This window comes from Eretmochelys imbricata, chromosome 1 (assembly GCF_965152235.1).
Source record: "Eretmochelys imbricata isolate rEreImb1 chromosome 1, rEreImb1.hap1, whole genome shotgun sequence".
Taxonomy (NCBI): domain Eukaryota; kingdom Metazoa; phylum Chordata; order Testudines; family Cheloniidae; genus Eretmochelys; species Eretmochelys imbricata.
In genome coordinates this window covers 304,080,953-304,105,943 of record NC_135572.1, presented here as the reverse complement: position 1 = coordinate 304,105,943, position 24,991 = coordinate 304,080,953, and the positions used below count along the sequence as shown (strand labels likewise).

The following is a 24,991-nucleotide window of genomic DNA, read 5'->3' as shown; positions in this document are numbered from 1 at the left end:
GCGCCGGGGCCTCCCGCTCCGCCCGGGACACTGGGCCCGCGACGCTGCGGGGGCGGGGCCCGAGCGCCCTGGGCTGCGGCCGGACGCCGCTGGGCCCGATCCTGCACGGCCCCACTTTTGCGCCCCCGGCGGCGCTCGCCCCGCCCTAGTTGCGGCGCGGTACGAGGTACCCAGACCACGTGCTTCCTGCCCCCGCGAGTTCAGAGGCTGAGGCCCGATCCAGCAGGCCCGGGGATCCCTCCTTGTCTGCCCTCGCTGTAAGTCCCGTGGCCGTCGGGCTCCGCTCCCTGGTCTGGGGCTGGGGCTGGGTGCGCGGGAGAGCCGGGTCCCATGCAAGGCACAACAGCCCCGCAAACCTGACTGGGGGGGGGGGGGGGGTCGGGTATCAATAAGGTCACCTGGTGAAGTAGGTTGGGTATGTACAACTTGTAAAACCTGTTTTGGGGCAGAAGGCATGATGTGGAGCTGAGATGAAGGGGAGCTACGGGGGAGGGACTTGGAGATGGACATAAATGGAGGACTCCCCATGTTTATATAGCACCTAACACAATGGAGCTCTGGCCTAGCTGACTTCTAGTACCACAATATAAATGTTAACGCTGGGGAAGTAGAAGAAAGAGCGGAAAGAGTAGTGGCAAGAATCAAGGGGATGAAAGCAGGCGATGGTGTGATTAAAAACCAGTGAATTAAAACGAGATAACTGTGAGTCTTATGCCTTATGTCAATTATAGTTTTAATTACAAGCCTGTATTAAAAGGATGCAATGCATTTGTTAGGAAGATGAGCAAATCCATAACTCCTTCAACATACGTGCGCTGCATTGGCTATAAACTCATGATGCAGCTGGCTGATTTCATTGATCCACAAGAAGGATGGAAGAAGCTAGCAGTAGATATAAAAGACCCTTCTGGTGAAAACAGATACAACCAAATGCATATAAGGTATTGTATAAAAGTCATGCGAAAATAGATTTGTTTTTTTTAATCAAATGCCAATTCCTCATTCCTGTGACTTGTAACAATTTCCATGTGAGGAGAGATTTAAAAGACTGGGACTGTTCAGCTTAGAAAAGAGATGACTAAGGGGGATATGTCAGAGGACTATAAAACCATGAATGTGTGGTGAAAGTGAATAGGGAAATGTTATTTACCCCTTCTGTCATAAATATAAAGGGAAGGGTAACCACCTTTCTGTATACAGTGCTATAAAATCCCTCCTGGCCAGAGGCAACATCCTGTTACCTGTAAAGGGTTAAGAAACTCAGCTAACCTGGCCGGCACCTGACCCAAAGGACCAATAAGGGAACAAGATACTTTCAAATATCTGGGGCTGGGGGGAAGGCTTTTGTTTGTGCTTTTTGTTTATGTGTTAGTTCTCTCTTGGGACTGAGAGAGGCCAGACAGAAATCCATCTTCTCCAACCCATCCTAATCCAAGTCTCCAATATTGCAACCAGTATAGGTAAGCCAAGCAAGGTGGATTAGTTTCTTTTGTTTTATGTGAATTTTCCCTGTGTTAAGAGTGAGGTTTATTCCTGTTTTCTGTAACTTTAAGGTTTTGCCCAGAGGGGGATCCTCTGTGTTTTGAATCTGATTACCCTGTAAAGTATTTTCCATCCTGATTTTACAGAGGTGATTCTTTTACCTTTTCTTTAATTAAAATTCCTCTTTTAAGAACCTGACTGATTTTTCATTGTTCTTAAGATCCAAGGGTTTGGGTCTGTGTTCACCTGTACAAATTGGTGAGGATTATTATCAAGCCTTCCCCAGGAAAGTGGGTGTCGGACTTGGGGGGATATTTTGGGGAAAGACGTTTCCAAGTGGTCTCTTTTCCTGTTCTTTCTTTAAAATGCTTGGTGGTGGCAGCAGCATACTGTTCAAGACCAACGCAAAGTTTGTGCCTTGGGGAAGTTTTTAACCTAAACTGGTAAGAATAAGCTTAGGGGGTCTTTCATGCGGGTCCCCACATCTGTACCCTAGAGTTCAGAGTTGGGAAGGAACCCTGACACCTTCACATAACACAAGAAAACTAGGGGTCAGCTGATGAAGTTAATAGGCAACAGATTTAAAACAAACCAAAGGACGTACTTCACACAACACACATTTAGTCTGTGGAAATCATTGCCATGAGTTGTTGTGAAGGCCAAAAGTATAGCTGGGTTCAATAAAGAAATAGATAAATTCATGGATAAGTTTAAGTTTTTGTCATGGTTATTTTTAGTAAAAGTCACAGACATATCGCGGGCAATAAACAAAAATTCATGGAAACCTGTGACCTTTACTAAAATAAGGAAACCTGTGTCTTTTACTAAAATAAGGGGAGGGACTGACAGCTCCTGCCCCTGCTGTCTGTGGCAGCTGCTGACAGCTGCTGGGGCCCCACATTGGCTCAGAGCTACAGGGATGAAGCTGAAGCAAAAAATGTCATGGAGGTCTCTGAAAGTCATGGAATCCGTGAGCTCCATGACAAAATCTTATCCTTATTCATGGAGGATAGGTCTATCAGTGGCTATTAGCCATTTTACTTTATTTTAAAAACTGATTGTTTAGTCTCTTACTTGAGTTATTCACGTAAAGTCTCTTTCTTTAAGGAGCCAAAAGAAAGTGAGGGGTGGAATTGCCCATCCCCTCTTTATTTTATCTACCAGCTGGGTCTAAAGTCCAACAACTTTGGTTCCTTAATTTCTGGTTCCATATCTTCTTCTTTTTACAAAGCATGATTTTAACATAGCCCTTGAACCATATCAGCAGGCCCTTTTATTTGGATTAATTTAGTTTTTTTGTCTCCTTTTCATACCTTTTCCCAACAACATTTATTATTATAGGTTATTGTACGATCTTATAAACTTTCACATAATTTTTTTTTACAGTTGAGCTCACAATTAGGATAAATTTTTAAGCCCAATTGTTACGTATTTTTAGTACCCTTTTAACACTAAAGCCTCAATAGCCTTTCTGTAATAATAATAATAAAGTGGTGAAGACATTTAGTTAGGTTCCAGTTTCATTTAGTTTCTGTCCCTTTCAAGTTAAATAGTCTAAGCAAACTCAAAGTCAAAATGGAACAAAAATTATAAGAATTATTTTTATTTTGATAACACACCATGTAGTTGTTCACATATGCAGCAATATTGTGTGTATTTGGAAGAATGCTGCAAATGATCTGCACAGATGTATTTTAAAATTGGGTTTGTGATCTTTCTGATGAAAGAGATTTTTGTTTCTGTATGTGTGTTCTTTGTTGCTGTTTACATTAGGTCTTGTTACCTTGCATTTTCTGGAAGACTTTATGAATAACTGAAGAACTAGTTGTACAATATGATGAATACCAAGGAAGTGAAACCTACCTGAGGGATTTAGTCAAGCTGTCTAAAATTTCTTAACAGCTTCTTAATTGGAACACCTAACAAACAGGTGGAAGAAACATTCTTTTTGCTAAATATTCAACACCCACGCCCCTTCATTTGAGGGCTGAGAAGGCACCCAGTCCACTTACCTGGGTCTTCCAGCAGGACCCTCTAGCAAAAACAGGAAAAATAGATTTATTTTTCTATCATTAAAATATTAGGAATAAACAGGAGAAAACTTTTTTTTTAAACTTTTCAGGTCTCCTGCCTATGCCATGAGGAAACACAGAAAGGGTGAAAACCTATCACCCTCCTCCTCCCCCCCCCTCCCCCCCCGCCCACCCTACCTGTCTTTGCAGGTCACTTCTTATTTAAAAAAGTAATTTGGTTTTAATTTGTCTTTTAAGGAGATTTGAAGGGCTAATAAAGATGGGAAAGAGCCCCACCTGCGAATTACTGTATGACTGGGGAACATCGAACTGTACGGTTGGTGATCTTGTGGAGCTATTGACCAGGAATCAGTTCCTAGCACCAGCTAGCCTTTTGCTTCCAGGTAGTTCTGTTCTCCACAGTATCTATATATTGCATTCTCCATTTACACAGATTTTTTTGTAACTTCACAGTAGCTCTCTATTTAAAAGAAATGAAATGACTAGCTTGTTTAAATGATAACTGAAGGTAGTTACATCTCTCCTGACTTATTTTTTTTTAATAACAAAGATTAAGAGTAATTGTTTAGGACATTACAAGGGGCATACATTTTTAAATTTTAGACACATACAGAACATGTCACCTTTAGTGAAGCTTAGATCTGTCAGCCTTTACTAAATGCTGATGCTATGTAACCTATGATTTTCTGTTTCCCAGCACTCTTTGATAGATTTTTAATTTCATTTGCAGATGCTGTTAGGGGGGCAGATGATGTTACGGTACCTCTTTCTTCACAAGAAACTATGCTTATACATGAAAAACAAGTGCCTGTACAGGAAAAACCAGTAATATCTGCAACACCTCTATTAGCTCAGAGTGAGGGACAACCTTCAGCTCCTTCCTGCTTACCTCAAGAGAACAACAGTCTGCAACTTAGTGACACAGGTATGCACTTCGGTAGAATTAAATGCAGCTTCAGCTACTGCCTTCCATCATTACACACATCCTTGACCCAAGTTCTAGAAGTGAAAAGGACCTACAGTAGAACCTCAGAGTTAAGAACACTTCAGGAATGGAGATTGTTTGTAACTCTGAAATGCTTGTAACTCTTGAACAAAACATTATGGTTGTCCTTTCAAAAGTCTTACAACTGAACATTGACTTACTACAGCTTTGAAACTTAAACTTAACTATGCAGAAGAAAAATGCAGCTTTCCCTTTATTTTTTTGATAGTTTACATTTAGAACAGTACTGTACTGTATTTGCTTTTTTTTGCCTCTGCTGCTGCCTGATTGCATACTTTTGATCCCAAATGAGGGGGGTAGTTGACCAGTCAGTTTGTAACTCTGGTGTTCGTAACTCTGAGGTTCTACTGTATAGCAACCAAGGGGCCAGATTTTGATATGCCTTTGCAAGTCCCTGTAAAAAGCCGCCTACCCCTTGTCCAGTTTTTGTGCTGCCTGCACAAAGGGATTTTGGCCTGTGGTCATCAAACTTCCAGTATGCATGCTCCATCTTGATATTAACAAGGCCACTGAGGTGGAGTGTTGGATATAGATGCTTCTAATTCCAATGTGCTCTACATCAATGTTAGTGATGAGGTTGGACTGTTGGAGTACTTGCTTCATGGGCTACGCTTTAGTCTCCTGAGTTCTAAAATTAAAGCTGAATTGACTGTATATCTAGTTTCTTCCACACAAGGAACTGGAAGATATTTGTACTCAAATTACCTGCAAGTAGTGAGCAAAGTTATCAAAGAATAGCTAACTCACTTGTAATTTGTTTGCTTTTCTTACTTTCTGGTGTCTGCTCAGAGAGAGCAATTCTGGCTTAAAACTCGCAATGAATCCAAAATTAAAGCTCCACAATGCCATTATTTGTACTCTGGTAAATCTGTTTTTTAAATAGAGCAAAAGCAGGGAGATAGCCACTTCACACACAAGTAGCTTAGAGTGAAATTGACCTTTCAGTTCCATCCTAAATGTGAAATGTTTTTGTTTCAGGTTTCCACAGCTTTTGGTTCCATGAGTTGAAAAATGTTACAAACAACTTTGATGAACGACCTATATCAGCTGGAGGTAATAAACTGGGAGAAGGAGGCTTTGGAGTTGTGTACAAGGGCTACATCAATGGCAGAATTGTGGCAGTGAAAAAACTTGCTGCTGTAAGTTGTCATAACTATTTTATATGGGCGTCGTATGCTTTATGGTATTACTACTGTGTATTTTAAGTGGACATATTCAGTATTATTATAAGTGACCGGGATACTCCAGAATTTGACATCATTGAAAATTCAGTTGGGTGAGAATCTTTCTCAGATTTTAACTTTTTTTTTTTTTTTTTTTAATGTATTATTCTTTCATCAAAATGTAAGTCACCTGTTGGGATTTTTAGTAACATAGGTTTTACTATATAAGAGGTTAATGGTTCATCTACTGAGTTGTTTGTCTCCAAAGGGGGCCAATACCAGATGTTTCAGAGGATGGTGTAATTTTCCTCACCTACTGTGGTATACCAGATGATGCAGTAGTATGCAACTGACAGAGATGAATTGTAGAGGTTATTTTTTTCCTGGCCTGGTGATCAGTTTGTGCTCTGAAGTTTCAGAATGGATAGTCTTTGTAACTTTATTCTAGTTCAACTTAGGTGCTTCCAAGGTAAGACGTGAAAGCTCCATTTTAAAAAGAGTTTTCTAAAGGCCAAGAAACTATTGTAAGGAATAATCCAGTACTGGTAAGGATTGGAGCAGTGATTTTATAAGTCTTTCCCATTCTGATTTCTGTGATTCTGTGCTTCAGATGTGTCTGGTCTTTGTTTTTTTTGTTTTTTTTTAAGCTCTCTGCCTCATTACTGGGTGGGTGACCCCACAAGTTAAATATACATTACATTAATATTTTGACTTTTATCTATTATACACTTGCTGGCTAAGTATAAATATTTACTTTTGTATTATTAAGCACAGTATTGCAATTAGAGGAAAAACAGGTGATCTAGCTTCTATGCTGACATCCTAGATCCAGTTATCTTCTAATCAAGGAAGTAAATAATAATGCTGTGATATCTCATTTTCAAGTTCCATTAAAAACCACACAGTAAAAAATAACATTTTCTAAATGGGAAAGGATAGAATTGCTAAGGAAAGAATCTTTTCAATTCTTGAAAAATATTGGTTATTACATACTGTTCTGTTTTTAGCTTTTAAAGTAATTGACATTGTCATTCATGGGTATTCAGAGGGACAGTGTAACTAACATGCTTGTTTTTGGAGGAGAATGTAGCTTGTCTCAAATTAGAAGTGAAAAAGATAAGCTTTTATCTGCATTATTGTGCTGCTATATCTTGAAATGCTGAGTAAAATACCTTAATTTAAGGTTCAGCTGCCAGAATTTTGTGTAGGAGCCCAAATTTCTCTTTCCAAGGGCGCAGTCTTGTAGCTCGTGGTACACTGAACAATGGGAGCCTACTTCTGCAGCCCTCTCCCCTACCAGTGGTCCCAGTGAAATCAGTGGGACCACTCAGTTTACAAACACATACAGTAAAACTGATCTGTCATACGAGGGGATAAACGTCTTTCTACAACCCTGTAAGAGTTCTGATATTACCCTAATATTTTACTGCTCCTTTTTATCCCAGGCCCTTGAGGCTCAGTGTCAAGACCACCACCTTGGCTGTAGAGGATTTGAAAATTTAAGAGGGAGAGAAGTCTACATAGCTACTTTTTTTTTTGTTGCTAAAGGGAGTGTTGCAAGTTTGGTGTGGAAGACCCAAAAGAAATTCTGTCATTCTGATCAGCATTTCAAAGGACAAGAGAATACTGTGTAACAATGATAAAGAATGACTGTATAGAGTCAATGATTCCATCACAAGTAGTGGCAAAATTTTACACACAAAATTTGGCACACTGTAAACATCCGCAAGGGGGAAATGGAGAGAACATCCTTCATTGACCCCCTGAGAAAGGTCCCTGTTGCACAGAAGCCAAGTTATTTAGTCAAGGGGGTAAAAACCAGGGAGGGAGAAGAACTATTTAACTTACAGGAAAAAGTTATCAAAAGAACAATTGGTATAAACTGGCTATGAATACATTTAGGTTAGAAATTAGAAGGTTTTCTAACTGTCGGAGGAGTAAGGTTCTAGAATAGCCTCCCAATATTACTAGTGGGGGCAAACAACCTAATTAGTTTTAAGAGAGAGCTTGATACATTTAAGAGTGAGACGGTATGATGGGCTTACCTGCCGAGGCAAGGGGCTGAGTTCAGTGGAACATGGGGTTCCTTCCAGTCCTGTGTCTTATGTTCCCTAAATCTCATGCTTCAGGGTTTCAGCTGGTCACCTGCAGGGACTCAGGAAGGGAACTTCTCTCCCCATTGTATTCTGGGTTTTCTTTTCTTCTTCCTCTGAAACAGAAACAGCCACAGCTTGATATGGGACATGGTATGCAATGGGCCAGTTCTCCATGGCAGTACAGAGATTCTTTCTCAGAAGCTTGGCTGGTGTGTCTTGCTCACATGCTCAGGATCAAACTGATAGCTATTTTTGGGATTAGGAAGTAAATTTCCACCAGGTCAGATTGGCAAGGGCCATGGGTTTTTTGCTGTGGCATAGGTAGGGATTGCTTGCTAGGATCATCCGGTTATATTTTACCAAATCAATTCCCTGCCATCGAAGGGGCCTCTGGCATTAGTGCATTCATTCCCTCCTATTCTCTGCCTGTGGTACACAGTAGTTTAATTTCCTGAGGGCTGTAATGTTTTGATTAGACTCAGTACAGGGATAACCGAATGGGGTTTAATGACCTGATGTGCAGGAGGTCATAGAATCATAGAATATCAGGGTTGGAAGGGACCTCAGGAGGTCATCTAGTCCAAACCCCTGCTCAAAGCAGGACCGATCCCCAATTAATGGTCAGACTGGATGATCTGATGATTGCTTCTGGCCTTAAACTCTTATTCTGTAAGGTCACAAAGGAAATCTCTGGTAGTGCCAAGAATAGGATCTAGTTCCATGACTTTAAAGTGTGTGCCTAAATGTGGACTAAGTGGTTTGATCCCCCCTCGCCTCCAAGTGTTGAGCACCAACTAATTTCCATTGACTGCAACAGCTGTTATATAGGACTGGACAAATGCAATGAGCAGTGTAGTGGCAAATAGGAAATTCCCTTGCAAGCATGTGGACATGGGTGGGGCTGCCCATCAGTTTCTGCAGGAGGATGTTGGTTGGGGGAGATGGGGAGGGGAAGAGGTGTTTGCATCTATGAGAGTAGCCACCTGAATATGAATCAGTACTGTCTTTCTGGGTCAGCAAAGACGTGTGATAAGGATGTTACATAGTACATATTGTACTGCCAACTGATTCAAACCAATTTTTTATGGTTTACAAAAAGAGGTGTCCCCAAGTAAGATTTGCAATAAACTTGTTTTGTATGTAATATCACCTACAAAATTAATGGAGAACTAATATTTTCTTTGTAGATGGTTGATGTAAGCATTCAAGATCTGAAACAGCAGTTTGATCAAGAAATAAAAATAATGGCAAAGTAGGTACTAAGTCATGCAAATTTAGCATAACTGTAGGTATAGAGGACCTACATTTGCAGAATTCTCCTTGTTAGCATGCTGCCTTAGGGTTTCATTACTATAGTTTTGCATGGGATAGTTTGGAAACTGTTAAGTGAAAACATTGTAAAACTATTGTGGATCTTTTCTGCTCAAGATAAAGGTTTAGGCTTATGATTAACTCTGAACAGTTTAGTAGTGCATTGAGTTTGCAGGTTTGCGGGCTGTTAGCCAGTGTCATGTATTTCCAAAATGCTTTGCATTTAGGCTAAGTTGTAAAACTATGAACTGAATTCCTAGAATGCTTTGTAATCATGCTAAGCTTTATTGTAGAAATTTACTAATAGCTAAACTGTTCCAATGTTTGTTCTCCGTATGTGTGGAGTCTGTCAGAAATAAGATGTATGTTCTGTTAAGGAATGTTGTATATAAATTGTATTGGGTACCATTAGCACAAAACAGTTCATGTCTCTATATGCAACTTGTATTCTATAGTCTACTACAAACTTTTTGGCCAGAGGGCCACATTGGGCTTCCAAAATTGTATGGAGGGCTGATTAGGGGAGGCTGTCTCCCCCCAAACAGCCAGGCGTGGCCCGGCCCCTGCATCCTATCCGGCCCCCCTGGGACTCCTGCCCCATCCACCACCCCCTGTCCCCTGACCACCTCCAGACCCTCCCATCCCTGACTGTCCCCTGCTGCCCCATCCAACCCCCCCTCTCATTCCTGACTACCCCCCTGGGACCCCTGCCCCATTCAACCCCCCTCTCCCCTGACAGCCCCCCCAGGACTCCTACCCCATCAACCCCCTCCTCCGTTCCCTGTTGGGCTCCCTGGGACTTCTGCCCCGTCCGCCACCCCCTGCTCCCTGTCCCCTGACCACCTCTGGACCCCCCCATCCCTGACTGTCCCCTGCACCCCATCCAACCCCCCCTCTCATTCCTGACTACCCCTCTGGGACCCCTGCCCCATCCAACCCCCCTATTCCCCGCCCCCTGACCACCCCGACCCCTATCCACACACCCCTGACCGCCCCGACCCTGCCCCCCCCCCGCTGCTCCCTGCCCTCTTACCACCCAGCACAGAGCACTGGGGCAGGCCGTGGCTCTGCAACTGCGCTGCCTGGCTTCCCAGAGCGTTGCACCGGTGGCGCGGTGCACTGAGGCTGCGGGGGTTGGGGGACAGCAGGGGAGGGGCCAGGCAGGAGGGTCCCGTGGGCCGGATGTGGCCTACGGGCCATAGTTTGCCCACCTCTGGTCTACCAACATCTGGAATGTTGTTGCATATGGTTGGTACACATGTCTTTGCACCCTGAAAAATAGTTATGAAGCTAGATTAAAGAAAGGGGAGTAAGGTATATTAATCTTCTACTTGTCATAAACAAGTGGACTATAACTATAGGTCAAATTAAGTTCTCACTTTTGATATGGACTGAACTGCTACAACTCTGTTTCCCAGAGATTGATAATGTATGAACCTCTCTGGTTATGCTGATCTACCTTTGATTAATAAACTAATTGAGTTGAGTTATCTGATGTCTTACTAATCAATAATCCACACCAAACCACTAACAGGACTCAACTTTTTTTTCTAAATGTTAGAAGTATCATGCAGCAGAACTAATTATTAAGGTTTCTCTTTGCCACAGGTGTCAACATGAGAACCTAGTAGAACTGCTTGGCTTCTCAGGTGATGGTGATCAGCCCTGTCTGGTTTACGAATACATGCCCAATGGTTCATTGCTTGACAGACTGGCTTGTCTGGTAAGTGAGATTTATTATTACTTTTCTAACTTTGTCTTCTACTTCTGTCAATGACTAGAAGTTTATTCTAATGTCCTTGAGACACTGATGGATTTGAAGTGGTCAAGCTATGATATTCTACTTCCAGCTGGAAGGCAAATACAGTTAACATTTTATACAAACATATTAACTTATTAGGAGATCAGATATAATATTAATTAATTAGAACAAGCTAGACCATTGTCCTTAACAACCTGTCTGAAAAATAACAGCTCCGCGAGAGACTGAAAAAAGTCTGAAAGTTTTGTGAAATGTTTAAAAACCTGTAAGTTTATCAGTGAGTGCCAGAGTTCTTTGTTTGGTTTTTAAATGTCATCGTTCATAGAGCAATCTATTATCTTTTGTGATAAGTTGTGGTCTTCCCACCCTGTCCATTGTAACCATTTTTGTCAGGCATAAGTGTTTGTTTCTTGCTCTAGTCTCTGTCCTTGTAACATCAGTTGAAACTTCCAGAGTGTGGGAGTCAGTGTCAAAAACCGTAAACCAGGCTTAGCAAGCCGAAGAGCAGTATTTAAGCAATAAATATTGTCTGTATTTAAGAAATAAATATTTTCTGTAAGTAAAATTCTTCCTTTTGATGTAGGGAAATGACTTATCGTGGAGGCTTGAGCCTCTTAGTAACTGTAATAAATGCCATCCGTGTTTGGCAGGTGTGCAGCTACCTACATGAGGGAGAAAATGTTCCCTGGCACAGAAATGTCAGTTTGATTTACAGATGTAACTTACAGTATGAACATGAGAAGAAACGCTTCTTACTTCATGTGGTTTCCTAGTACGGTGCTGAGCCAAATGAGCATAGCTTCCTTCTAACTATAATCTAGTATTGCCCCTTTAGAAGACTTCAACAACAAAAAATAGTGAGTTAGTAATAAAACTAGTTGTTCAAAGATTATAAAGTGACAGTATACACATTCATCTCAAGAACTTCCTGTTCAGGAAAAGAGACCTGAAAGATCACGTCTTTCTGATGTTGGTGACTGGTTTCTTTTGCATTAGTCTCAAGAGGGAAACAACTGTCTAAGAAAATACAATCATTTAAGAAAAACTATAATGTAACTTTTAAATGGACCTTACATGTACACATGAAATAAGCAAGCTAACCACTATGTCCGTGTTAAGATTCTAAATGCCAGTCAAGTCTACACACAGACTTGCACCAGTTTCAGAAAAGGTGTTTGTTGGGGTTTTTAAAAAAACGGATTTAGTTAAACCAGTGCAAGTCTGCTTATAGATATTCTTTATTTTGGTTTAAGAATAGCTTATTTCAGTTTAGCTTAATCCTGTAGAAAACTGATCAAGCTAAACTGAAATAAGGCCTAGTGTAAAACACAATCTCACTGCTTTTACTAAAGGTGTAACTTTAAACAAATTTAGTTAAACTGGTGCAAGCCCCAAACTAAGCCATTATAAATCAGGGTTAACCCTATAAGAGTGTCCACTTACATTTGTATCAGTTTAGTAAAATCATATTAAAAACTGACTTGAAACGAATGCAACATCTGAGTGTAGACAAGTCTTAAGTGTCTTGGTGTACAAACTTGTGCCGGTGTAAATAAATCTGTTTAAAAACAACTAAAAAACATTTTAAACTGATGCAAGTTGGCTTGTAGACAAGCCTCTTTCTTTGGAAGAGGTGTGTGTGAAAATCTTTTGCTATTTGTCTCTGTAACCTCAGGAATCAGCACTAGGGAAAGAGGAAGCTGGGCAGAGCACGCCTAGTCTGAAGGGGAGGCAGAAATAGGCCAGGCCCTTGCATGTAAGGGAGAGAGAGCAAGCTTATTCCCTATTATGTCCCCAAGGCTTCTCCATCCAATGACTAGAGGGGGAAATGGGTGGTTGTCAGAATGTTTATTATGCTTGCTGACTTTCAAGAATTCCCATGAGTACTTGGCACTGCTTTTTTGGCTCATCCCCTTCACTACACAGAGCCTAGGCTGAGCTGAGCTGGAGAAAGGGGATTCATGCCAATCCTCTTCCCTAGGTGGCTGACTGGGTACGGATGTGGGAGGGAAGTTAAATGTCCCCATTCTTCCAGCCTAATTAGTGCCATGAACTAAAGTGAAAATCTTGTGCTGGTAAATTGTATGTTTGCAATCATTTATTGAAGGAACATTAGCTTTTCACTTTGTCATTCATGTTCATAAAGATGTTTATTGACTGGAACAATTTGCTTTGGTTGTGTAGATGTGATGTTGCGACTGCTGTGGCTGAAATAAAATATAGGATGTAATTGTTGTCGATGTAGTTAGCTCTTTGTTTTGCAATTTGGTGTTTGCCGGTATGTAGGTAAAATCAAAGCAATAAAGAGCAAGTTTTGAAACAACCTAATGCAGTTCTTAAAATAAAAAGGGGTGGGAAGAGGAAATGTAACCTGACAAATCTATATATTGCTACACAAGTGAAGAAAGAGAGAAACATTTATTAGTCTTTAAAATGACCTACTGAAAGCAGCTAAAACTGTCAGACCAATGTTGAAAGCAATGCAAGAGAAATGAAACATATCAGATTATTATCACTTCAGATTTTAATACATCTAAATGAGTTTGCCCTAATTACAAAGTCAGGTCTTTCATTATCCTAAAATGTTTCCTCTTCCCTAGGTCACTTGAGAGATCAGGAAAAGGTGTTAATGACCTAATGATAAACAGTGTCTCCTCAAGATTATTTGGCATCCAAAACCTACTCTCTGGAGTTTGGATCTTGATCTGTCATATAGAATTGTTTGTTGGGGCTTGCTGTGTTCTATCAGTACTGAGGGATTCACAAGGGATGGTTAAAATCTAAAGTGTCTGCTATCCGTTTAGCACAGAAATTAATTGGCCTCAAGTGGAGTGTTGATAGATGTACCAGTGATATAAATAATATTTCTATGTCTTCTGTTTTAAAGATCATCAGTCTTTTGAGATTGCAGAGGCAAGCTTTTTAAATTTTTATTCCTGAGTTGCTGAAACCAACTTTTTATAGACTATAGTCTCTTTACTAAACTTCATGTAATCTTCCTGTTTTAGACCCAAAAGGAGAGAGAAGCAAAATGAACACCTAATCTCTTACTTTTTTCATGCTTCCTCCCCACCCCCATTTTAATGATACACAAGTGTCTTAGTCACTAGGGGCCACATTTTAAAATGTATTTAGGTGCCTTAAGATGCAGATGGGCACCAAGGCATTTTTGAAAATCCCACTAAATGCCTAACTCCCATTGATTTCAAGTCTTTCCATTGACTTGGGATCAGGCCTCTGTACTTCTATTCAAGAGTTTAATGCAGCACTAGGAGGCCTTCATCTGTCATCTTATATGTTGCAGCCACTTTTGATTGTATCTGATCGCTGTGTTCCCCTTTCAGGAATAGAAATGTTCCTGGGTCAGAAATCAGACCATGCCTGCACGACAGGGACTAGAGCGGCACAGCTGTGCACCATAGCGTAGCTGCAGCCTACAGTGATGGAAGGGATTTTTCTCTCGCCAGAGGAACACCACCTCCCCGAGTAGTTAAGCTGACACAAGTGTTCTTTCATTGAGCTAGCTATGTCTATACAAGGGTGAGGTAGGCATAGCTGTGGGACTCAGTGGGTTTTTTTCACACCCCTGAGCGCTGTAGACATGTCAACCTAAATGGTAAACATAGACCAGACCTCAGACTTACCAGTTACCATTACAAGCACATTTTTTTTGGATGGAGAGCGGAAACTGACGTGGTGAATGAAGAATAAAGTCCTACATAGATCTACCTCCTCTTTATAAATTTGTAAATCAAATACATATATTGATGTCTTTTCACTCTTTCCCTCCCCCAACTTTTCTCTTTTAAGGATGACACTGCACCAATTCCTTGGAGTACAAGGTGTAACATTGCTCAAGGTACAGCAAATGGCATCAGCTTTTTACATGAAAACAATCATATTCACAGAGATGTTAAAAGGTAAAAGCTGCTAACGCTCAATAATGCCCACAGATTTTTCACGGAGTGCATTTTAGAGAGAGTAGAGAAGAGAATGGACTAGGAGATGAGTGATGTATGTCCTCTTTGCCAAGGTAGCCTAGTTCTTACAAATACCACTTTGATAGAATTCTTATCACAATGTTTTCTATTTTTCTGTATCAGGACTGTTTACCTACAATTTTAAGGCCTGTTTGTCAGTCATTTTAAAGACAACTTTATTTATGTAGTGATTTACCTATGAGAATATCAGAACATCTCTGTGTATACAGAACAGTTTTATGCAAAGTAATTGACCCCTAGATCTTTTCACATTTTCCAAAGTATCATAGTGGCTTTGCAACTTACTCTTCATTATGCAGTCTTTCTGGATTTTGTTTTATGCCTAACGCTTGCACTGTGTGAGCATACTTTCTCCCTTTTGAGTATGGTGTCTCTTTCCAAAGGCTGTTTCATCTTTCCTCCACAAATGAAATCTTAGTGAGACTGAACAGACCTGCAAAACGTCACTTCAAAAATTACTCAAGGACATGAACTTTTCCTGCGAAAGAGTCCTGTCATACTATTTTTGGGTCTGTGCTGCAAAGACGTGACCAGATGAGAATTTCCATAGCTAGAGTTCTAAAACGTTGCTCCTGTCAAGGTGGCGTGAGCTGCCAACGTAGAACAGACGATGTGTGATCCCTGAGTGTATCCAAAAGTCAGTTCTTGTCTAACTGCAACTAGTCTAACTGCAACCAGTGTAAGAGCATTTGCTGGTCACTACACATGCTTTAGTAGTGCTGCACCATGACAGCTTCAATGGGGGATTTTTCACTGAAAAACCTCTTTTCTGGAGCATTTCCTCTGAGTACCTCCTTTGAGTTATTGCTATTTTTAATTAAAAAACCTCTGTAATGGAGACTGGCTTTAATCAAGTTTGCATGCCAATGGTGTACAAAGGAAGTGGACTCTTCCACTTACTTGTTATCCCAAAAGTAATTTCTGCTATATCCAGCTCTTAGAGCTAAATTTTTGTGTAGCGTTTTTCAGAGTAGCAATGCAGTTCAGCTATTTCAAGAAATGCCTGGGAAGGAATCAAGCCACATCCCTGAGGGACAAGCATCTTAGACCTTGAGAAGGATCATGACTGGCTGAACTGTAGGATAATGTCATGCAGAAGGTCCTGAAGAAGTCCTGTCTCCCGCAACACTCCTGCTGAGTCCAGTTCACCTCAACCCTGCAGCCCTCTCTGGGTGCTGGAAAAAGGGAGTATTCTTACTCCAGCTCCCACCCCAAAGGCTCCTTGCTGCTTTGACTCTGTGTGTCAGAACCGCCCCTCTGCTCAAGCTTCCCAGCAGCTGGAATTTCTGGGGAACAGAGTGTCTTCTACTTTACCCCTCCTCTGGTCTCCTGACCTCTGTGAGAGGGAGTTGTTCTCCCTTTGTACCACTTTGTCCTCCTTTCCTCCCCGGCTTGGACTCTGTTTTTTGTCTTTTTCCACAGTGAATAGCTCAATGAGAGAGTGTGACTGCTACCACTTTTTTCAAGCAGAAAGAGCACTGTAAACAAGGCAATTCTTGTTATAATTTTTATGTTCATGGGTGTAATTAATAGCTGTGGAGAAATCAAACAAGGTTCTGGTCAGTCTTCACATTGCTGCAGTTTGGGGAAACTGAATATTAACAGAGGCACGAGGATGGGGTCTCTGCAGATTTGGGAAGCCATCACTGAATTGTTGTTTTCATTGTTGCTCTTAACTCTTGATTGTGTTGTATGCAGGAAAAAAGTGGGTTGGTCTTTTGTAGTTGGACACAATCACAACAGAACTCGCTTCCATTCTGCTCTGTGAAGCATATCAAATTATGGTCTCTCTTATAAGCTGCTTGCCTTCTCAAGCTGAGAAGAAACTATGACTTACTTAAAAAGTTGTGTTTTTTTTTTTTTCACATATGGTGTTCCCACTGGCCTATTTGGGAGTTATGTGCATCACGCATTGGTGGATGGACCCTTGGTTAGTGTTTGGCCTGTTGCTGTGATCATGTATTAGGGATCCTTTTATAGCTGGTCTATTTTTTAAGATTAAGGCAGCTAGTAATCTTTCATAAGTGATGGTTGTGCTTAAACATTTTGCTTAGAAAGCTCTAAGAGAGGGTGGAGATAATAATGTTTCTAATAGGCTTTGTTTATTTGAGATGTCTCCTATGGATCTCTTACGGTTCCAGTAGTATGTTCATAAAATGGAGAGATACTGCCTAGGTTCTGAGGTTCTTTAATCCTGTCTCAGGTTCAAGAAGCCAAAAATATTTAAATTTAAAAACAGTAAAATATATATCTACATTCAGTAAAAAGTATGAGTATTTTTCCTTTCATATAGCTTAGCCTAGTTCAGTGCAGTTTTTCTTTGAGGCCACTAATGACTTATATGCATGGAGTGGTGTTGTAACTGTGTTGGTCCCAGGATGTTAGAGAGATCAAGTGGGATGAGGTAATATGTGGACATGCCTAGGTGACTTCCCTTAACTTGGTATGTTCATGCCTCAAGGGGAAAATAAACATCGTTGTATTCCTTCTGCCTCCTTAGTAATTTTTGTTGGCTCATGGATATGCACCAAAAGCAGCTCTTTGGTGTTTTGTGTAGGATAGGCTAGAGAATCGAGAAGGTTTTGTGGAGGATTCTACATCAGGAACTTTACTAAAATTAACAAGCCTGTACAGTTTCGCTTAAAGGAGGAGTATTCAAACTGTGCCTAGAATTTTGGGATGTGAATGTAACGGGATTAGTAGCCTTTAAGTAGTTTCTGTATTTTAGTTTTTCTCCCTCTTAGTCTCCAGGAGAGCTTGTGCGTGGATTAGTCTGCTGGCCAGCCAGTTACTGATTTATTTAGTGAGCAGTTTGTTTTGATAGTTATGGTAGATTCCCATCAAAGATCACTTGCCTATATTTTGCTTACTAAAGTAAATCATCAACTTCAGTGAGTTCTCCAGATTCCAAATATCAGTTAAAATAGTGATTACAGTTCAGGTACAGATGTTTAAATGCTTTTTAAAGTGAGGTAGAAAACACAGAGTTACTCCACTACTACAGAGAACATTATTTTTGTTTTTCAGTGCAAATATCTTACTAAATGAATCATTTGTGCCAAAAATTTCTGACTTTGGACTTGCAAGGGCATCCGTGAAATTCACACAAACCATCATGACTGATAGAATTGTGGGAACAGCAGCCTATATGGCACCCGAAGCCCTGCGTGGAGAGATAACACCCAAATCTGATATTTTCAGTTTTGGTGTGGTGAGTAGCAAATAAAAAACTGTTATACTTTCTAATTAATGAGAACTGGCGTTTGAGTCTATTACTGGTGGCTGCTATTTTCCTGAAAAGTGAGTTTGATGATGTGGAACATCAATGTAAGATCACAAACTTAAGTTCCAATTATGTTAAATACCAGCTTTACAATCCTTAAGATTACATTTATATGTTAAATATGGTTTCCACTACCACAGTTTATAACAGGGAACTGGTTCTCCTACTTTTCTGCTTTTGAAACAAACAACCCCAAACCTGAACGCTGTGTGCTGCTGAAGGATAGTAATTGATGCCCGTCATGCCTAGCTTGCTCGTAAGTCAGTATGAGTGGAGAGTTAGTGCTTCTTGCTCTACCTGAGGGGTACTCAGGAAAGTGGTGAACCCAAATCTGAACAGATTATCCAGCATCACAAGAGCTGCCAACGCCTGCTTTCCAACTATCAGCTTGGGGGACAAAAAGACAAGGAAAATGTTTAAGTACCTGAAAAATATCTATCATCTGCTGGGGAGGGAAGGGGGTGTGAATAGGAAAAATAAACACCACCATATGGGGTCGAGAAGAACTCCAGGGAGTGCCCATACTGCACACGAGGTGAAAATGGAAGGGAAATAGACTTGGGGTGACAAACCAATTTCACCCATCAGCTAGGCAGGAGAGGGAGAAAATGGAGACCCTCATTAGGTGGGATAGGGTGAGAGAAGACAAGGAGTTCACCTGCTCTTCCAAAAATGGGGAAATGAGAGAGGCAGGAGTCAGCCAGTTATGTCCACAAATGTGTTCTTCTTTGCAAGCTGTGATCCTAGGGACTTGTACTTGAAACTGTTATTAATATAAACTGAAGATCTTGTTCCTTTGTTTCAAATTATTTGTGTGTTAACTGTTTCTAGATGCTTTCCTAGCCGTTACCTCTTTTGTGTTTCTTGTAGGTTTTACTGGAAATAATAACGGGGCTTTCGCCAATAGATGAAAACCGGGAGCCACAGTTACTGGTATTGACTTTTTTTTTTCTCCTCATCCCAGAATTGTTTTATAATAAACCATAGTTTCCAGATTGAAGAAGTCCCAGCTTTGTCACCCAGGAGGTACTGACGGTGCATCCAGTTGCTATGCCAAAGTCTGTTTCAGGAGTTTTCTTGAGCTAGTGGGAGACAGTCTAATCAGGAATAGGAAAAACACAAGGCCAGTTTTGAGGAAGCTGCCCTATCCTACCCCTCTGGGCCACAGGTGACACATTGCATCAACATCTGGGAAAAAGGCCTCAACAAGTCCATAGAAATAAATCCTTTCCTAACAAAAGAAAGGAACCAGTCACACTCCATCATGCATCCTTCATCATTTCCTGAGGTAAATTTAGTTATCTCATAGCAGCTATCACATCTTTGTTTTGCAAACAGGAGAACTGGGGAACTTAGTAAGGGACTGTTGAGCCTTAACTGGGTTAAAAGTTCACAGCTTGTGTTACATCTAAAAGCAGAAAATTGCTTTACAACTTCTATTTAAAATGGAATTTATAGTTAACTTATACTAAGTTTGTATTAAAGGAACATAGGGATGCAACCCCATATTCCTGGTGTCTCTACATCCCCCACTGCCAGATGCTTCAGAGGGAGTGAACAGAAAAGGGCAATTATTGAATGATACATCCCCTGTTGTCCAGTCCCAGTTTCTGGCAGGGGGAGGTGGAGTATGGGACTGTATCCCTGATGATCTTGGCGAATAGGTCCATCAGTGGCTATCCCCAACAAACTTATGTAATCCTTTTCTGAACCCAGTTATTCTTTTGGCCATCACAACATCCCCTGGCAATGAGTTCCACAGGTTGACTGTGTATTGTGTGAAGAAGTACTTCCTTATGTTTGTTTTAAACCTGCTGCCTATTAATTTCATTGAGTGACTCCTGGTTCGTGTGTTGTTTACCCCTTCGCATAATACTTCCCTGTTCACTTTCTCCACATCTTTCATGATTGTATAGACCATCATATCCCCCCTTAGTCATCTCTTTTCCAGACTGAACATTCTCAGTCTTTTTAATCTCTCCTCAGATGGAAGCTGTTCCATACTCCTAATCATTTTTGTTGCCCAATTCAAATGTATCTTTTTTTGAAATGGAGCGACTAGAACAGTATGCACTATTCAAGGTGTGGGCATACCATGGTTTTATATAGTGGCATTATGATATTTTCTGTCTTATTATCTCTCTCTTTCTGAATGGTTATTAATGTTCTGTTAGCTTTTTTGACTGCTGCTGCACATTGAGCAGATGTTTTCAGAAAAATAACCACGATGACTCCAAGACTTCTTTCTTGAGTGGTATCAACTAATTTAGACCCCATCATTTTGTATGTATAGTCGGGATTATGTTTTCCAATGTGCATTACTTTGCACTTATCAGCTTTGAATTTCATCTGCCATTTAGTTGCCCAGTCACCCAGCTTTGTGAGATTTCTTTGTAATCTGTAGTCAGCTTTGGGCATTACCATTTTGAGTAATTTTGTATTGTCTGCAAACGTTGCCACCTCACTGTTCACCCCTTTTTCCAGATCATTTAGGAATATGTTGAACAGCACCGGTGCCAGTACAGATCCTTGGGGGACCCCACTATTTACCTCTTTCTCCACTGTGATACTATCCATTTATTCCTGTCCTTTGTTTCCTTTCTTTTAACCGGTTACTGATCCGTGAGAGGACCGTCCCTATTATCCCATGACTGCTTACTTTGCTTAAGAGCGGTTGGTGGGGGACCTTGTCAAAGGCTTTGTGAAAGTCCAAGTACGGTGTATCAACTGTATCACCTTTGTCCACATGCTTGTTGACCCCTCAAATAATTGTAATAAATTGGTGAGGAATGAATTCCTTTTACAAAAGCAGTGTTGTCTTGTCCCCAACATATTGTGGTCATCTATGTGTCTGAAAATTTTGTTCTTTACTATAGTTTCAACCAATTTGCCTGGTACTGAAGTTAGGCTTACCAGCTTGTAATTGCCAGGATCGCCTCTGTAGCCCTTTATAAAAATTGACATTACATTAGCTACCCTCTAGTCATCTGGTATGGAGGCTGATTTAAGCAATAGGTTACATATCACAGTTAATAGTAGTACAATTTAATATTTGATTTCCTTTGGAACTCTTGGGTGAAGAGGCTTGCTGACTTATTACTGTTTAGTTTATCAATTTGTTCCAAAACCTCTTTTATTGACCCCTCAATCTGGGACAGTTCCTCAGATTTGTCACCTAAAAAGAATGGCTCGGGCATGAGCATCTCCCTCACATCTTCTGCAGTGAAGACCAATGCAAAGAATTCATTTAGCTTCTGTACAATGGTCTTGTCTTCCTTCAGTGCCCCTTTCGCACCTTGATTGTCCAATGGCCCCACTGATCGTTTGCCAGGCTTCCTGCTTCTGCTGTACTTAAAAAAATTGTTGTTAGTTTTTGTGTCTTTTTGCTAGTTGCTCTTCAGATGCTTTTTTGGCTGCCTAGTTATATTTTTACACTTGCCAGAGATTATGCTCCTTTCTATTGTCCCCGTTAGGAGTTGATTTCCAATTTTTAATGGCTGTCTTTTTGCCTCTAACCACCTTTCCTAGTCTGCTGTTCAGCCATGGTGGCATTTATTTATTTTTTTTGGTCCTCTACATGTGTGCACACACATGCACATGTTTAAAGCTTGTCTCTTTTACCAACCGAGGTTGATCCAATAGAAGATATTACCTCACCCACCCTAACGCTCAGTAAAATGTAAAGTACTCACAAGTTTAAACCTCACTGTTCCTTTCAAAAAGTTGTTCTACTCAAAACAGTTTTAACACTACCAAATTCTCTTACAGTTAAGTATCAAAGAAGAAATTGAAGATGAGGAAAAGACCATTGAAGATTATGTCGATGAAAAAATGAGTGATTGGGACGCCATTTCCATTGACAAAATGTATTCAGTTGCTAGTCAGTGTCTGAATGAAAAAAAGAACAGGAGGCCAGATATTAAGATGGTACATGGATTTTCACTTTAAGGTTTGTTTGGCCAATATATTTTGTGTGCTGGTGGTAATGTAACTAATTCGCATCTGTTCTACTTTTGCAGGTCCAGCAGCATCTACAAGAGATAATAGCCTGATATCTGTTTCTTACCAGTTTGGTGCTATTCCTGCATTCCAGGCTTTTGTGGCCTCTATGTGCAATCTGTTGTTGGCTTTTCACCACTGTGCCTTCTTTCCTTGAAAGACCAGGCAAGGAACTTTCTCATAGACTTTATGCTTTAGTCATTTAAGGGAGTTGATGTCCCATTAAAACAACGGATATCTTAAATCACTTCTATAAGACTTTCTTCAGTAGCCGGAGAGAGCAAGAACACGGAGGTTCTTTTTATGGCAACACATTGTGCTTCTGCCATACCATCTCCACTTCGTTTTCTAAATATATTTCCTAACTAGAATCCAGGCTTCTGCAGCTCCCTGGGTAACACGTACCTGTTACAAGGAGCCTATGATAAACAAATAGATGACTGGTAAATTGCTTCTAAGCAGAAAGACTAGTCCTTTTCGGTTTCTACTCTAAGCAAAAACATTTCGAACTGAAGCAGTCAGTCTGTATTGCTCTCGGACAGAGTTCAGGTAACCTGCATTAATCTGTTGTTCCATGTGGTCATACAGTCAGACTTCAAGGCCAGAAGGAACCAGCAGATCATTTAATCTGACCGGCTTTATATCACAGGCCAGCACCTGCACACATCATTTAAAAAAACATCCCTTCCTGACCCCTGCAGATGGCCAGCTGAAACCCTGAAGCATAAGCTTTGAAGAACGTATGATATAAACTGGAAGTGAGCCCCAAGGCTGCTGAGCTCAGCCCCCCACCACCATAAGCAACCTTGTCATACAGTCACACTTGTTAATTTGTCCAGCTCTTTCTTAAAACTACATGATCTTGGTAATACCCATTTAAAACAAACTGAGCTACTTTGCTCAATGTTTTAACTTATGTTGGGAATCGAAATTAATGTGAAGTCCCTTTGGCAATAGCTATAAATATAAGCTGCCATCTGTGAGTTTGCAGATTTGTGTTTTTAAAAAGCCTACACGGGTGCAGTGGTATTTACATGGAAGCATATTTTGCAGTCTTTTTTTTTTTTTTTAACAAGTAAAAGGAAAAGCTGCAGAGCAGTGCAAATTGAGAGTAGAGAACTGAGAATTTATAGGTGTGGGTTTACTTTTACTGACTCATATGACCTAATGACAAGCCATTTCATCTCTATTCCTCAATTTCCCCATTTAGGAAAAAGCTGTTTGACCTGTTTTTGTAGTACTCTGAGATCCTTGGAGAAAATGCTGTATAAATGTAAAGTATCATTAATACTCATTTTGTAAGTGATCAGTATTGTCTTCACATCCAATAGCTGAGTTTAATTTAAGAGCTTATATAGACTAAAATGACTTGTGTACTTGAAAGGTTTTATAATAAAAGAATATATGATGGACCAAACCATAGGCTAAAAATTGATCACTCCACAGTGAAAGAATAACCTACATTGATCTTGTATAAAAATGCTACTGTTTGTAAATAGAAGATACGAATTTCAAATAAACTTTCCTTTTTGCACTTGCCATTCATTCAGCTCTTTCTTGACCACTTATTGTGCATAGAAAACAATTGAACAAACTGAAATCAATACTTGTGATGGAACAAGAACAGTAGAATTTAGGGCACCTCAAATCAGAGTAGAGTAGATTGACCTCTCTCCATTAAAGGTGTGGTACGTGTCATTTTCAAATTATTAATTATATTAGTAAACAAATTCTCCCATACAGCTAATAAGTCCTAAAGTGCCTCTTTAAATAAATGGACTAACACGTACATCTAAATACAAATTAACTTTAACATTGTTATGGTGGGTGACTTAAATTGAGCATAGGTTAAAGGGTTTTAACATGAGTCAGAATAAGCCATAATTGTTAATATATATTCTTACTACTAGAGTGTTATGCAGCTTTGGGAAACAGTCACTTTGTAGCTCTGGTGCTAGAATTGGAGGTGTCTGAGGACCCTGAATGAAGCTCAGGCTGACTGGGAAGAGATTCCTGTTAAGAACTGAACTTTTCAAAAATGAAGAATAGCAGATTGTGAAGACAGAAAGTAAAGATGGCTATAAGAAGGCAGAAAAAGTCTCTCTGAGCACTTCTTGAGGACACCTTCCTAGGACATATTTGCTCTCCCATACCCCTGGGAGCTTGTGTGCAGCCTTACTACCCTCTAATGTATGAAATATCAGCTCTCAAGCATTTTTGCTTTGGTGGGTAGAGAAGTGAAGACAATATCACTACTCACCAACAATGCACTAGAACGATTTGACTTACCTGTCAAACATGCATCTATTCACTTATTCTGTAGCATTAGTGGATTACTCATTTGTATGTCAGCAGCCAAGGATTTTTGCATTTTCTAGTTCAGGATTTGTTTTTCAACCCTGGTGTGCTGTTTAGCTCCCACCTGGACCTCCGTTTTCTATCAGTACTTCAGTTAATGCCAGTATGCTCTTTCTCGCTGTTATTGCAAACGATGGGTGATTTCTACTGTTCCATTTCCTCAGCTGAATGGAGTCTGTATCTTCTCAGTGCACCTGACTGAGTTCTTCATTGTCCAGTGCAAAATGTTACTTAGAAGTCAAAGAAGCCATTTTCAAAAGAAAGCACTTGGCCATTTCTTCATAACGAAACGGATGTAAACCTCAGCTTGTAAGTACTAACATGGCAGGAATGTGTCACTTAGGCCCATTTATGGTAAAGCTTCTCCATTTTCAGAATAAAGATACTAGGGTTTTCTTACAAAAGAGTCCTTAACTAAAGAAGCTTTGGAATAAAGGTTGACCCACAACTGTTTCCCCTCCTCCTCAGACACTTGTGGACTTTGTTGGGGGGTTTTT

General features: G+C 40.4%; 1 protein-coding gene across 6 annotated transcripts; it reads left to right on the top strand.

The window, feature by feature from the left end:
• Positions 1–60: 60 nt before the first annotated feature.
• IRAK4 (interleukin 1 receptor associated kinase 4) lies at positions 61–23,681 on the top strand. 6 transcript variants are annotated; one of them, XM_077833946.1, is made up of 12 exons: positions 61–257; positions 777–941; positions 3,753–3,898; positions 4,246–4,440; positions 5,500–5,660; positions 8,968–9,032; positions 10,700–10,814; positions 14,664–14,773; positions 17,882–18,065; positions 19,008–19,070; positions 21,906–22,064; positions 22,157–23,681. In XM_077833946.1, exons 2-12 carry the CDS (start codon positions 781–783, stop codon positions 22,187–22,189), a joined length of 1,392 nt encoding a protein of 463 aa, XP_077690072.1. In that variant the 5' UTR covers positions 61–257; positions 777–780; the 3' UTR covers positions 22,190–23,681. The 6 variants fall into 6 exon arrangements, 4 of the variants coding, with proteins under 4 accessions (XP_077690072.1, XP_077690083.1, XP_077690088.1 ...); XR_013347969.1 differs by lacking the exons at positions 19,008–19,070; positions 22,157–23,681 and adding an exon at positions 19,102–19,425 and having other exon boundaries at positions 21,906–22,038; XR_013347968.1 differs by lacking the exon at positions 22,157–23,681 and having other exon boundaries at positions 19,008–19,425; positions 21,906–22,038.
• The last annotated feature ends 1,310 nt before the right edge of the window (positions 23,682–24,991 follow it).